Raw genomic sequence first — 14,404 nt, forward strand, 5'->3', positions numbered from 1 at the left:
TTAGAACTCCCCACTCCATTCTGATGCTCAGAATTTCTGTTTCTGCTGCTGCATATCAAGACCCAGGCTCTGGTGCTTAAGATCTCCTCCCCAACCCAAATGTTACTATTGCTTAGAACTAACCTCTCCCGCTCAGCATAGGTGATGATTGTTCAAGTGATCCTATCATAGGGCCTGATTTTCATCTCATCTACACAGACGTTATGCTGGTGTAACTCACTGACTTAACTAGAATTATTCCTGATTGACAGTGGTACAACTGAGGACAGAATCAGGCCCAGAGTTTTTCCACTATACACTATATGAATGTTCAGTGAAAAATCCTCAGAAACAAATCATGTAAAAGCTGTAGGCTTTCCTTTGTTATTCAATATACCCACATCAGTTTCATTCATTTAAACTTGTGTTTATTTACTTATAGACAAGGGAAGCACTTCTTAAAATATTAGAGGATATTAGGGAAGATGACTACTTTAATTTTGTACTGTTTGGTTCCAATGTACACATTTGGAAAGACACATTAGTCAAAGCCACTGCTGAGAATCTGAAGGAAGCAAAGGACTTCGTTCGAGCTATTGACACTCGAGGCAGTAAGTATTGTAGTAAACTTGCCAATAGGTGGTACTTCAAATAAATATTGAAGAAGCTAATACACAAATTCAGTCTGAGAATGGAGTGCTGCAAGCTTTCATTCTAAAAATTGACTGGTTAAGAAGCACTATTATAGTTATATGTTTGTTTTGGGGTTTTGTGAAGGTTTTTGCAACCTTCAGAGAAAGAACTGAAAAACAGGCAAGTTTTAAACAGAAATCACAACCCCCCTACCCTAAAAATAGTGTGTGAATTCACCAGAGAGAGCAAAATTCATGTTACTGGAATTAGAAATTGAGAGCTGCATCCTTCAGGCATCAGTGATTTTTACCACATAGGTCTGAAGCACATGGCCAGTGGTTAAAATTGACAACATTGCAGTCACACAGACAGTAACTTCAGTCTCAAATCCCCAGCATTTCTGGGTGAGTCTGAGAAATACCCCGCCCCCCACCACACACACACTTCTGTGCTCATGGGCACACTTGCACACACACACACACACACACACACAAATCTATGACAACAGCTGCCTGCTAACTGTGATCACAGTACCAGTGTTGCCAGCTCTCGTGACTTTTTTTGTAAGTCTCATGACATTTGGTGATTTTCTTTAAAGCTCCAGCTCCCGGAGTCATGAAAATCTCAGCTTTCATTTAAAAAAAAGTAAAGTTTCCTGGCCCTCCTGGCTGTAGAAAAAAGTTAGAAAATGTGACCTGAGTGTAACCTAAAGAGAGAAAACCAGAAAGCAAAGAGAAAGAACTCAACATTTATTATTTTTAATCATCTCATGATTTGGAAGCCAATCTCATGATTTTTTGGAGCCTGACTCAAATTTTGGATGCTTGGAGTTAGCAATATTGCATTATGGTGCATGAGGCTCGCCTTAAGATTTTGGGAAGGATTACAAAGACAATTTTTTGATGTTCCCCAAACTTAACTGATGTACTTCCTCCGCTGCCTGAAGTCTGTATTGTAGTGGCAAAAGTCCATTGGTGGCAGTCAAGCGAATTACACCTTCAGCTCCTTAAAGAGCCTCCAGTGGTAGCAGATAGTACTGCAGTCTGCTGTACATCAGCCACACTACATAGTTTTATCATTATTGATGGGTCTTAGCCCCTAATGACCAGCTATTCTGGTAGAGGTTGCATTTGTGAAAGAATTTCATATGGAGTGTTCACAAGGTGCGAGTGAAGCTCCATATGTATTCCCCCTACCCTTCCATCACCCATGCAAGGACCTGCCCCAAGCTTGCCCTATATTACTAATGGGACATTCCTGAGGTTGGCATTTACCCAAAATATGATGTCCATTTTTTCTTATGTTAGTTTGCAAAATCCAGGTTCTGTCAAATTTACTCATCCCCAGCTGTCAAAACCAAATCCTTTCACTGTAATGTGAAGTGTTTATGTGATGGATTTAAATGCCAGCTATAAATGAAGGCAAAATGTTAAGGGACTGAAACTGCCTGAATTCAGTTATCGTACTGTAATGATAATTCACTAGATTCCTAAATTTCCACTCTACTCCGTGCTGATAAGGCCTCAACTGGAGTATTGTGTCTAGTTCAGGGCACCACATTTCAGGAAGGATTAGGACAAATTGGAGAAAGTCCAGAGGAGAGCAACATAAATGATTAAAGGTCAAGAAAATGACCTATGAGGAAAGACTGAAAAAAATTGGTTAGTTTAGTGAGGAGAAGAGAAGTCGGGGAGGGGAGATATGATAACAGTTTTCAAGAACATAAAATTTTGCTACAAGGAGGAGGGAGAAAAATTGTTCTCTGAGAATAGGACAAGAAGCAATGGGCTTAAATAGCAGCAAGAGAGGTTTAGGTTGGACATTAGGAAAAACTTCCTAACTGTCAGGGTAGTTAAGCACTGGAATAAATTACCTAGGGAGGTTGTGGAATCTCCATCATTAGAGAACAGGTTAGACAAACACCTGTTGCGGTCATCTAGATAATACTTAGTCCTGCCTTGAGTGCAGGAGTCTGGACTAGAAGACCTCTTGAGGTCCCTTCCAATTCTACATTTCTATAATTCTATAATAAATAAACAATGTTTCACATAGAGCATAATAAGGTGATAATTAATAGCCAGCATGGATTTGTAAGAACAGATCATACCAGACCAATCTAATTTCCTTCTTTTACAGGGTAACAGCCTAGTGGATGCGGGGCAGGGGAAGCAGTATATGTGCTATATCTGGACTTTAGTAAGGCATTTGACCCAGTCCATCATGACATTATCATAAGCAAACTAGGGAAACTATGTCAACTTTCTAACTAAAAGGATAGTTAAGCTCTGGAATAAGCTTCCAAGGAAGGTCACGGAGACTCCATCATTGGAAATGTTTAAAAACAAGTTGGAAAAACACCTGTCAGGGATGGTCTAGATTTACTTGGTCCTGCCACAGCTCAGGGGGCTGGACTTGATGATTTATCGAGGTCTCTTCCAGCCCTTCATTTCTATGATTCTATGAAATATGGTCTCAATTAAATTATTATAAAGTGGATGCACAAGTGGTTAAAAAACCATACTCAGAGTAGTTATCAATGGTCACTGTTAAACTGGGAGGACATATCAAGTGGGTCCTGCAGGCGTCTGTCTTGGGTCTGATACTAGTCATTATTTTCATTAATGGATGACGGAGTAGAGTGCATGCTTATAAAATTTGCAGATGACACCAAGCTGGGAGTAGTTGTAAGCACTTTGGAGGACAGAATTAGAATTCAAAATTATCTTAATAAATTGGAGAATCAGTCTGAAATCAACAAGATGAAATTCAGTAAAGAGAAGTGCACAACACTGCACTTAGGAAGGAAAAATACAAAATGTGGACTAACTGGCTAGGCAGCAGAACTGCAGCAAAGGACCTGGGGGCAATGGGGGAATCGCAATTTGAATATGAGTCAGTAGTGTGATGCTGTTGCAAAAAAGGCAAATGTCACTCTGGAATGTATTAACAAGACACAGGAGATAATTGTTCAGCTCTACTCAGCAATGGTGAGGCCTCAGCTGTAGTAGTGTTTCCAGTTTTGGGCACCACACTTTAAGAAAAAAGTGCACAAATTGGAGTGAGTCCAGAGGAGATCAACCAAAATGATGAAAGATTTAGAAAAGCTGACCTATGAGGAAAGGTTGATAGAACTGGGCATGTTTAATCTATGAAACTGTCTTCAAATATGTGAAAGGTTGTTATAAAGAGGATGGTGATCAGTTCTTTTTGTCCACCAAAGGTAGGACAAGAAGTAGTCTGCTTACTTTGCGGCAAGATTTAGATTAGATATTAGGAAAAACTTTCTAACACTAAGGATAGTTTAAGCACTGGAACAGGTTACTTAGTGAGATTGTGGAATTGCCATAACTGGAGGTTTTTATGAACAGCTTAGAAAAACACCTGTCAGGGATGGGCTAGGTATACTTAATCCTGCCACGGCCTGTGGGGCTGGACGAGATGTCCTCCTGAGGTCCTTTCCAGCCCTACATTTCTATGAATCTATGATTAAAACATTTCTATTTTTGACCACCAGTTTTCAATCCTAATTTGTGTCTCTACATTGCAGTGACAAACCTACATGGTGGTTTAATGAAGGGAATTGAAATGCTGACTACAGCTTTTGAAACAAATTCTGTGCCCAAGAGAAGTGCATCTATAATTATCTTGTTAACGGATGGTCAACCTAATGAAGGTAAGTGTCTTGGTAAATGAAGCGAACAGTAAAGTGGAATTAAGCAGGTGAAGGAAAATAATTACTTCAGTTTTAGTTCACCATTCTTTAATTTCAGGAGACGTGAGACCTGATTCGCCTCTGACTTCAATGGCATTACACTAAGGTTAAGCTGCTGTAGCAGACTGGAGAATCAGGTCTTTGGTTTCAGTTTGAGATTCACTATCTCTATTGCGGATGATACCAAACTGGGAGGGATTGCAACTGCTTTGGAGGACGGGGTCATAATTCAAAATGATCTGGACAAATTGGAGAAATGGTCTGAGGTAAACAGGATGAAGTTTAACAAAGACAAATGCAAAGTGCTCCACTTAGGAAGGAAAAATCAGTTTCACACATACAGAATGGGAAGAGACTGTCTAGGAAGGAGTACGGCAGAAAGGGATCTAGGGGTTATAGTGGACCACAAGCTAAATATGAGTCAACAGTGTGATGCTGTTGCAAAAAAAGCAAACGTGATTCTGGGATGTATTAACAGGTGTGTTGTGAGCAAGACACGAGAAGTCATTCTTCCGCTCTACTCTGCTCTGGTTAGGCCTCAGCTGGAGTATTGTGTCCAGTTCTGGGCACCGCATTTCAATAAAGATGTGGAGAAATTGGAGAGGGTCCAGAGAAGAGCAACAAGAATGATTAAACGTCTTGAGAATATGACCTATGAAGGAAGGCTGAAAGAATTGGGTTTGTTTAGTTTGGAAAAGAGAAGACTGAGAGGGGACATGATAGCAGTTTTCAGGTATCTAAAAAGGTGTCATAAGGAGGAGGGAGAAAACTTGTTCACCTTAGCCTCTAAGGATAGAACAAGAAGCAATGGGCTTAAACTGCAGCAAGGGAGGTTTAGGTTGGACATTAGGAAAAAGTTCCTAACTGTCAGAGTGGTTAAACACTGGAATAAATTGCCTAGGGAGGTTGTGGAATCTCCATCTCTGGAGATATTTAAGAGTAGGTTAGATAAATGTCTATCAGGGATGGTCTAGACAGTATTTGGTCCTGCCATGCGGGCAGGGGACTGGACTCGATGACCTCTTGAGGTCCCTTCCAGTCCTAGAATCTATGAATCTACCACAAGTATATATACACTGTGTCTTTGGTGGTCTCATCCTAGTCACAATTTTGCCACATTACTAAACTATTGCCTAATTAGACATCATCCTTGCTATATTAAGAACATTTTCATTGGTGTAGCTAAATTAATTCAGTTACACTGATGCAAACCTTTAATTTAGATGTCCTGCACTGATGGGAAGGGTATTTGTCAATTAAGCTAAACTGCTGTATGCTCTGCTTTGTGCTGCTGCAACATGTCTACATTATGGGTTTTCACTGGTGTAACTGAATAATTGTTATGATGGTGCACATTTTCTTTAATATAGAGTTTCATCACTTGGTAATTAATAAAGATGAGGAGTGGGATTCTCCCACCCATTCTGTGCCCTAATCACCATTGCACCAGGGTCCACCTAAAGGTGCCACAAAAGGGGTAGGAGAGAATTTCCTGGGGGCATGCCAGGATGGGGCCAGAAGTTTGGAGGGGATCTCCATAATACATGCTACTCCCACTTGTGAAGTTGCCCATAAGCAAAGCAGCCAGTCTCGGGATGTCATAACAAAACTCTACATGGGACTTCACTGAGTTATGCTGAGGGCCACACCAGTCCCTGAACAACTCAGAATCCTGAAAGCACAAAGGTGGCTGGTGTGTACTCTGCCTCTTGGAGAACCTTATTTATGGGGTTAATAAAGGGTTTTGGTTTTTTGAAAGGAAGTCTGCCTTCTAAGTTAGATACTTGTATATACTTTGTCTAAAGTTAGTTTAGAATTAATGATGCCTAGAAAACATGATAGTCATGCCTTGAAAAATCGAAATAAAAAATAACTAACCACATTTCATTCATTTTATTATTTTTTTCTGTTTGGTATTGTTTTCATAAACAAAATCCTATTTTGTTTTGTATTATTTAATATGCAGGTGTATCAGACCCTCAGAAAATTCAAGTGAATGTAAAACAAGCCATTCAAGGAAGATACCCCTTATATAACCTAGCTTTTGGCTATGGTATTGACTATAATTTTCTAGAAAAGATGGCACTAGAGAATAAAGGGGTGGCTCGTCGCATCTATCCAGATTCTGATTCAGCCATACAAATGGAGGTAAAACCATAACCATGTAAATTAAGTTAAAGATGGCAGTCACGCTGATATTTCTGATGACATTTGCCTCCACTTTCAATGTAATTAAACAAAATATGACCATGTGCTGGGGTGCTAGATTTCCAGGTAACAGCTTTCCCCTTCTCTTGTAAAGGTGCAAAGTGGAATGACTATAAATTGGGAGACAGCATGGTCTAATGAACAGTTCTATTTATTTGTTAAGGTGTCAAGAGATCTGTGGGCATAGGAGTGTCTATGAATTATATATTTATTAATTATAAGCTGCCCCCCTCTTCCCTCTAGGGTTTTTATGAGGAAGTAGCCAATCCCATGCTTACAGAAGTGGAGTTAAACTACCCTGAAAATGCAATTTCTGACTTAACTCAAAACAATTTTAAGCACTACTATGAAGGCTCTGAAATCGTGGTGGCTGGACGTATTACAGATAATGACCTGAACAGTTTGACTGCAGATGTGAAAGCTCAAGGTGTAAGTATGGGTCTACTGTGATTGTTTCAAGCCTTTCTTTGTGACAAAAAATGTATGAATGTGGGAGATTCCAAATTTGGCAGTGTATAAAAATTCCCCAATTCTATGAAAAAAAATATTGCAGAGTATGGAAAATGTAAATACACCAAAAGGCATGACATTTATTTAGCTAAATTTTTCTTTGAATTTCTGGAGTAACTTTGTACAGTATGTCCAAATTGAGTAAGTTAGTGTTGCTATCAGAACCTTGATGTTTACATCTCTTGATGATTTTTTTTGTCTTTACATGGTTAGCCTTATTGTTTCATTAACATGGTGTTTAATAGTTGAATGGAATAATCTGTGGCTTTTAACTTTGTATGCAAACTTTGTAAAAAGTACAATTCAAGATTCATCAGTATGATAGTATGAAAATCTTGTTCTAATGCAATATTGCTAAGTGAAATCCAGATACCAGTCTTGCCACTTCCCCCCAAAGTTCTGGTGATTTGGTTTGCATGTGAAATGCATTTGTCCTCCAAAATAGTCTTTAATCCTTTGAGGAATACTTTCCACCCTCTAAGTCAATTGAATATTTGAAAGGCCTTCCAATGGAGATAGAACTTTGTTCCTGTTAGGTACTAAGTGGACTAAAAATTATTTCCAGTCCTTAATTCTATAACAATTTTAAAAAACCCAACACGAATGTACCACTTTCATACAGAGAATATTTATCAAATGTATAGTATCACTTGTATATGTACTCTGACATAAATTGGTCCACTTCACATTACAATTATTATCATCTGAAACTAGATACACCTCTACCCCGACATAACGCTGTCCTCGGGAGCCAAAAAATCTTACCGCGTTATAGGTGAAACCGTGTTATATCGAACTTGCTTTGATCCGCTGGAGTGCGCAGCCCTGTCCCCCCCAGAGCGCTGCTTTTCCGCGTTATATCCGAATTCGTGTTATATCGGGTTGTGTTATATCGGGGTAGAGGTGTATATTTAAAATACAGAAATTGTGCTACTACTAGGCCAGCTACTATATCTGTGCCATGTTAAATACATAGCATAAGCAATGTACAGGTAAATCCTGATTAACCAAATTTCAATGTTAATTTTGAAAATGTGTTATGTCCCCGTATATATACTTCTAGCCACTGTGGAACTACTGAGCAAAGGCACTGATACTGATTTCTGAACCTGTGCAATTCTCAGTGCAGGATCAAGATGTTCATTAATTTACTGTAGATCCTCATTTTCCAAACCCTAGATTATATGAAGATTTTGGATGTCTCCTGTAACCTATGGATAGTCAGGGTTCAGTTGTACCTGTCTGTTACAGAGAGAAGTTTCTTTATTCCTAACAGGCAGAAAATGATGTGACATTTAGTGAACAAGCAGATGTTGAAGAAACAGCAAAAGCTCTCCAAGAACAGGAGTACATATTTGGGGATTACATTGAGAGGCTTTGGGCTTATCTCACCATCCAACAATTACTGGAAAAACGGTAACGAAATATAAATTAACATTCTCTGTGAAATAGCATGAAAACACTGGGCAGCTAATTGGCGATATTCATTACAAATGCACAGAAAATACAGAACTGTTTACCTAATTTACTCTCCATCACATAAATACACCCATGAGAAGGCCAAAAAATAGTAAGTATTGTTTTTTCAAGTTAATTTTAAAGGAGTGCTAATACTGGATCAAACTGTGGCTACCTGCTCTGCCCCTCAGTGAAGTCAGGAGTGCTCTCAAAAGGAAATGTGTATTTCTTTTCAGCAGATAAATGGATAGCTTCATATTTTAGAGGGAGAATAAAATGCTTAATCCATTGTTTAATGATTTGGCTTTGTAGAAAGTTTATGTTCTGATCCTCTCCCTTCATTCAGCACTGTAGCTCAGGGAGAAGAAAAGGAAAATCTTACTGCTGAAGCCCTGGAGCTCTCTCTGAAGTACAAGTTTGTGACACCTTTGACATCCATGGTAGTTACGAAGCCAGAAGATAATGAAGATAAAGCTGCAATTGCTGATAAACCAGTAGAAGGTACAGACATTTTCAGTTTTACTTTACTAAGGGAATTCAAATGACCATTTGACATTCCCTTAGATAGGGGCTTTTCACATTGGAGCAGAGTTTCAAATATATATGCAAATATATTTTCCAAGCCATGCCCTCCAATGGTTAGTATAGCTTTCTCCTGTGCACCACACAGAATCATTTTCCTCCTTTAAACTCACGTCCATCAGTCCACCTTCCATTGTTACCCATTTGCCCATAAATTTAAAATATATTGTAAATTCAAAATCATGGTATATAAAAATACAAACATCTCAAAACAATAAAACAAATAAAACCAAGAAACACATTTAACCTAAATAATCTAGACATGCTCAACTTCAGTTCACATCCCTTCCTCCTAAACTTTTCTGTATATTGTTTTAATTCAGGGTCAGATCCAGCAAGATCTTACTCACATGAAGACAGAGTACTCTTGTAAGGTTTTGCATACTCAGACATTTAGATAGCTGAAGGGCAGGTATAATATCTTCATGTTTGGAAAACACAATATACATATATGATGCAATAGAAGAAAGTAGTCATTTAAAATTCAGATCCATTTATCTTTCCCTTGTTCTTGTTTACTTTGTTAGTTATTAGCTAGTTGTTCATTAAATTAGCGTTCTCTCTTACAGCCCATTTTCTCCTACTTAACCTATATGGCATGAAAAATGACTCTGTCCATCTTTAGTAAGCTGTACTGAGGAAATTAAGACAAGTACATTCCTTTTCAGTGCCTCAGCTATCACTTTACCACATACATTGCTCTGCTTCTCCTCATTCGTCTCTTGTCCTTGGATTAAGTCCACCAAACCTTCCACAAAACACCCCAGCTGGACTTCCCCTCCACTACCCTAATGGTTTTCCTCTCCTTGCCTGCTTCCCAGCACTCTGATAGTTTCTTCACAAATCCCTGGCCTTCAAATGTGCTCCCAGCTGACCAACCTGCCCCTTCCGGACATGCAAATGGGGTTACAGATTCAACCATAGTCATGAGCTGTACCAGAAATATGAAGGGTCTCATCTCATATCATGAAAATTGCAACAGAGTAAAATTGTCAAGGAGCACTTGGCAGCTGCATGAAAGTGAGACAGAGTAAAGCAATTGCCAGTATAACTGTTCCCACGGGCTAATATTCATTTTTCACATGCATAATTGAGTCCAGATTTGTTGTCCCATATGTTAAACATTTTCTTTTCATTTGTTCCCCTTGCAGTTGGTTTACATTCACTCACATCAACAGCAAGAATATGGGCTTGAAATTTAAAATGCTACAAGAGTTATGTCTGAACCATCAAACCATATTTGATTTTTCTTCAGAATACCTAATTAAAATGGTGTTTCATATTAGAGCAGATTATCCAACTGTTTAACTGTGTGCCTGAAACTAACAGTTAACTTTTTATTATTATTATTATTTCATATCCATCCCTGGTAACAGCTGAAGGTAAGTTTCAAATTCTATTTGTTTTACCCAATACTTCTGTCTCTTTAGTGCTGCTTGGGTATTAGTTGCTGAATCATCTATTTGACAAATTACACACTTTACAAAAAATAAAATTATTTGAGCAGTATTCTGAGTGAATAATTCATAAATGGGTAAGAATTTATGGGGGGGAGGGATAGCTCAGTGGTTTGAGCATTGGCCTGCTAAACCCACAGTTGTGTGTTCAATCCTTGAGGGGGGCACTTAGGGATCTGGGGCAAAAATCAGTGCTTGGTCTTGCTAGTGAAGGCAGGGGGCTGGACTCAATGACCTTTCAAGGTCCCTTCCAGTTCTAGGAGATAGGATATCTCCATTATAAATAAAAAAAATATGATTTTTTTCAAGCAGAATATTCATAAATAATTGTTTTCATTGTTCACTCAGCTCCATCTGTCTTTAGAAATTGTAATGAACCTATCACAGTAGACTCTAGGTGCCTAATACAAGCAAATAATAAGAATTGTTAGTTGCTTTCCATGGGCAGGATCATTCACCGCCAGATAATTATATGGAGGAGACTCTTGGTCCACAGATTTCTCTCCTCTCACATGGAGGACCAGAGGTGTCAGTTTCCCATTCAGCACCAAGCCACTTCGTCCCCATAAAGGCTGCTCCATAAGTCTAGGATCCCCATGGGAGAAGTGGAGGAGACTGACAAAGCAGAGGAGTGGGTAGAATCAGACAGGATGTACACCATTCCCCCTCCAGCCACAGAGTTTACCAGGACAAGATGAGATAATATGTCTTTTCTGTGAACAGTCCCACAGCCCCCATGGGAATCCCCCAACACAGCCATACTGCCAGAGAACAGGCGTAGAAGCACTGGGCCTCCATGCAGATGGTCTTGGCCTCTTAGAGATCCCTGGGAATCTGGCAGGTTTTGGGGCAGGGCCTGTGATGGATGGAAAATACATGCCCCACAGCCAAATTGGGGAGGAATGGCAAAAGAGGATCCTCAGAGACACCCTGCCCCCAACAAGTTTTACTGCGGGAGGAGATGGTCTGGCCTCAGGAATGGAGGCTTCTTCCAGGGGTTAAAGAAAAGAGCAGAATTTGGCCCATGTACTGTGTCTGCATCTATGCTACATAGAATCATAGAAATGTAGGGCTGGAAGGGGTCTTGAGAGGTCATCTAGTCCATCCCCCTATGCTGAGGGAGGACCATGTGTACCTAGAGCATCCTCGACAGATGTTAGTCCAACTTATTCTTAAAAAACTCCAATGATGGGGATTCCACAGCCTCCCTTGATAACCTGTTCTAGTTCTTAACTATCCTTTACTTCAAATGTTTTTCCTAACCCACTCCCCTGCACTTCTGGGGATAGGCCAGATTCATGCTATTCATGGTAAGGTTTTTTGTTTAAATGTCCCATGTAAGTTTCAACTTTGCTAGAGTAGTGTGGTTGTTTATCAATATTCATATCTACATTTGCTTCACTCCTACTCCCTAACTCTTAAGGGCTCCAATATTGTAGGAAAGCTCCCTTCAGATCTCATAAGTGCTGCTCCGCGTGTTGGCCTGAGCAGATTTCTCAAAAGCTACACAAGACATTTCCTTTCTCCAGGAGTTGGGTTTGCTGTCCCTGGAATGCTCTCAGCTTGGGAAGCAAGGGATCATGCAGTGTATGTTTTCTAAACATCTAGAAATCTATAGATAAATGCAGGATATCTTTTATTTTTGTCTTTCATTTATCTGTTCTAATGCTGTTTTGTTTCATTCACAGCAAGGGCTGCCCCAGGCACTCAATCATGTAAGTCATAATCTTGAATTTCTGAATGAACTAGATTTGTCAAAGGAATCATTTCAGGCAACAAAAATGATCAGGCAGAGGGAAATAAGTTTGTCTGTGTTTTCACCTATATTTTAACAAATTCTAGGAAAAGACAAGCAAATTCAACATAATAGGTTAAAATGCAACTAAAGATTGAACAGTCGTATGTATAAACATCCTTATGATTTAGGGCTTGAGTCTTACAGCAGTGAAGCATCACAGATCAGGCTTTCACACCTTGCCAAAATATTCATCGGGAATCTCTGAGCCACATGTTGGAATCACTGGAAGAGAGTTCCTTTGGTGCCTCAAGTGGAGAGCATCGGATGATGAAGACAATGTAAATAAGTTTGTCTCTATCCCGATGACACTTTTCCTGATTCAGGAGCAGCAGCAACTGTCACACTGCAGCTATAGCAAACTGTGTGTGTGTAGATAGTCTTCGATGTACCTGAGAAAGCCCTGACAATCTTCTCCATTTGTTCTATTTTTAGTCCTCTGCCTTCCTCTTCCAGCCTTAAGTACTGTCTCAGTCTGTCCTCTTCCAGACAAGAAATATCAGCGGAAATATCTTCACAACCTGTTTGTGATACCCAGTCATTCACAGAGAATAAACACAATTACTTCTAGTACATGCTGAACCAGTAAATTGGAGATTGGGATTGACACTCAAGCCTGGGTTTTGCACATGGCAGTGCAGAGCAGTACCATCAAACCATAACCATTATGTATTAGAACTAGAATAGAAATTAAGCTTGAACAAGTAATTTAAATTGTTAACATCCTACCTGTGTTGTAGATACAATGTGCAAATATCCCCTTTTGATTTTATTTCTAACAATCTTTGTTCTTTGTTTCTATGCAGATCCAACACATTCTTATCTGTACAGTAGTCCTTCAGTCCCCTCCCTATATACTAGTGGTGAGTTTGTTTTAAATAGTTTAAAATAAAATAGGGAAAAGGTCTTCTTTGAAAAAAAAGAGGAGAACCTTAAAAAGACCAAGTTGCAAAATTCTTCAGAATCTTTTGTATAATTAATTTTCATAAAAACAAAATAAATAAGCAATTTTTGTTCCATAGGCTCACATTTTAATTTGCTCTAAATTTCCCTTATTCTTTTATAACATTCAGCCTTCACGGGTTTAATCCTTATCATGGTCTTTCTTTCTGCTCCTAAACCTCTTGACAATAACCCTTACTTTTCTCTTCTTTATCTGAATGGTACTCACTCAGCCTCCTGCTTTCACCAGCATTTTTTCATGTCCCTCCTTGTTACTATCCCAACAGAGCTTACTCGAGGCTAAGGGCTTACTTCTTGGTATGCCACTTGGTGTAGCACTAGTATGTTAAATTTTAGTAGTTGGGTTATAGATTTTTTTTCTTCACCTGTATAATTTAAAAGTTTTATATTCAGAAGATCTTTCAATAGGGTCAATTCTATAAGTAAATTTTAAAAAAATTCTGAAGTTGTTCTCTTCCTAGCAGCAAGCCAGAGTACTGGGGTATATTATATTGATTTTACATAGCTTTAACTCTTCCACAATTCCATGTCACGTTGGAAAGACGGACAAAACCAGGATTGTTTGGATTTTGCTAAACATTGTGGGTTAGCTTTTAGTTTTGCAAAAAAATATGGGTGTTATATCCAGCTTCTCTTTATCTAGTCCCCCTAAACCTCTCGTCCCAGAAATTTATCTTTTTGGCATTTGTCTATTCGTGGAAACATTTTGTAGGAATCAAATGATTTCTTAACTATACACATTAAGCTCAGCTGTATTCTTTGGTCTAATTCTAAGCACTTTTTGCATTAGGATATCATATTTTCCTAACAAAATTGCCTCCTATGTAAATGGCCTTGTTACTGAACACTCTTATCACACACACACACTTATCACAACAAAACTATTTTGCTAAAACTCACATGAGGATTTGTTATCTTTAGATCCAGAAATCTCATTGGGTTCCAATTTCTCCTACCTCCACCCAGTAAAATATGTTGATATTAGCTAGACTCATTGCTAAATGTGGCTACTCTTTCATTCTAATCTCACTATTTCACTCTAATTTAAAAGTTGCTGTTCTAAAGGGGCAGTATAAATCAACTAAGAGGAGACATAATAATGTTTAA

At 38.9% G+C, this 14,404-nt stretch overlaps 1 protein-coding gene across 1 annotated transcript in view; it reads left to right on the forward strand.

Moving 5' to 3' along the window:
- LOC135881970 (inter-alpha-trypsin inhibitor heavy chain H3-like) overlaps positions 1-14,404 on the forward strand; it is a 40,779-nt gene that overhangs the window by 18,091 nt on the left and 8,284 nt on the right. Inside the window, exons 9-17 of the mRNA XM_065408747.1 lie at positions 422-590; positions 4,160-4,285; positions 6,291-6,472; positions 6,776-6,961; positions 8,319-8,458; positions 8,847-9,001; positions 10,459-10,464; positions 12,228-12,254; positions 13,141-13,197. Coding sequence (XP_065264819.1) covers positions 422-590; positions 4,160-4,285; positions 6,291-6,472; positions 6,776-6,961; positions 8,319-8,458; positions 8,847-9,001; positions 10,459-10,464; positions 12,228-12,254; positions 13,141-13,197 — 1,048 coding nt within the window. The remainder of the gene's footprint in view (positions 1-421; positions 591-4,159; positions 4,286-6,290; positions 6,473-6,775; positions 6,962-8,318; positions 8,459-8,846; positions 9,002-10,458; positions 10,465-12,227; positions 12,255-13,140; positions 13,198-14,404) is intronic.

This window comes from Emys orbicularis, chromosome 7 (assembly GCF_028017835.1).
Source record: "Emys orbicularis isolate rEmyOrb1 chromosome 7, rEmyOrb1.hap1, whole genome shotgun sequence".
NCBI lineage: Eukaryota > Metazoa > Chordata > Testudines > Emydidae > Emys > Emys orbicularis.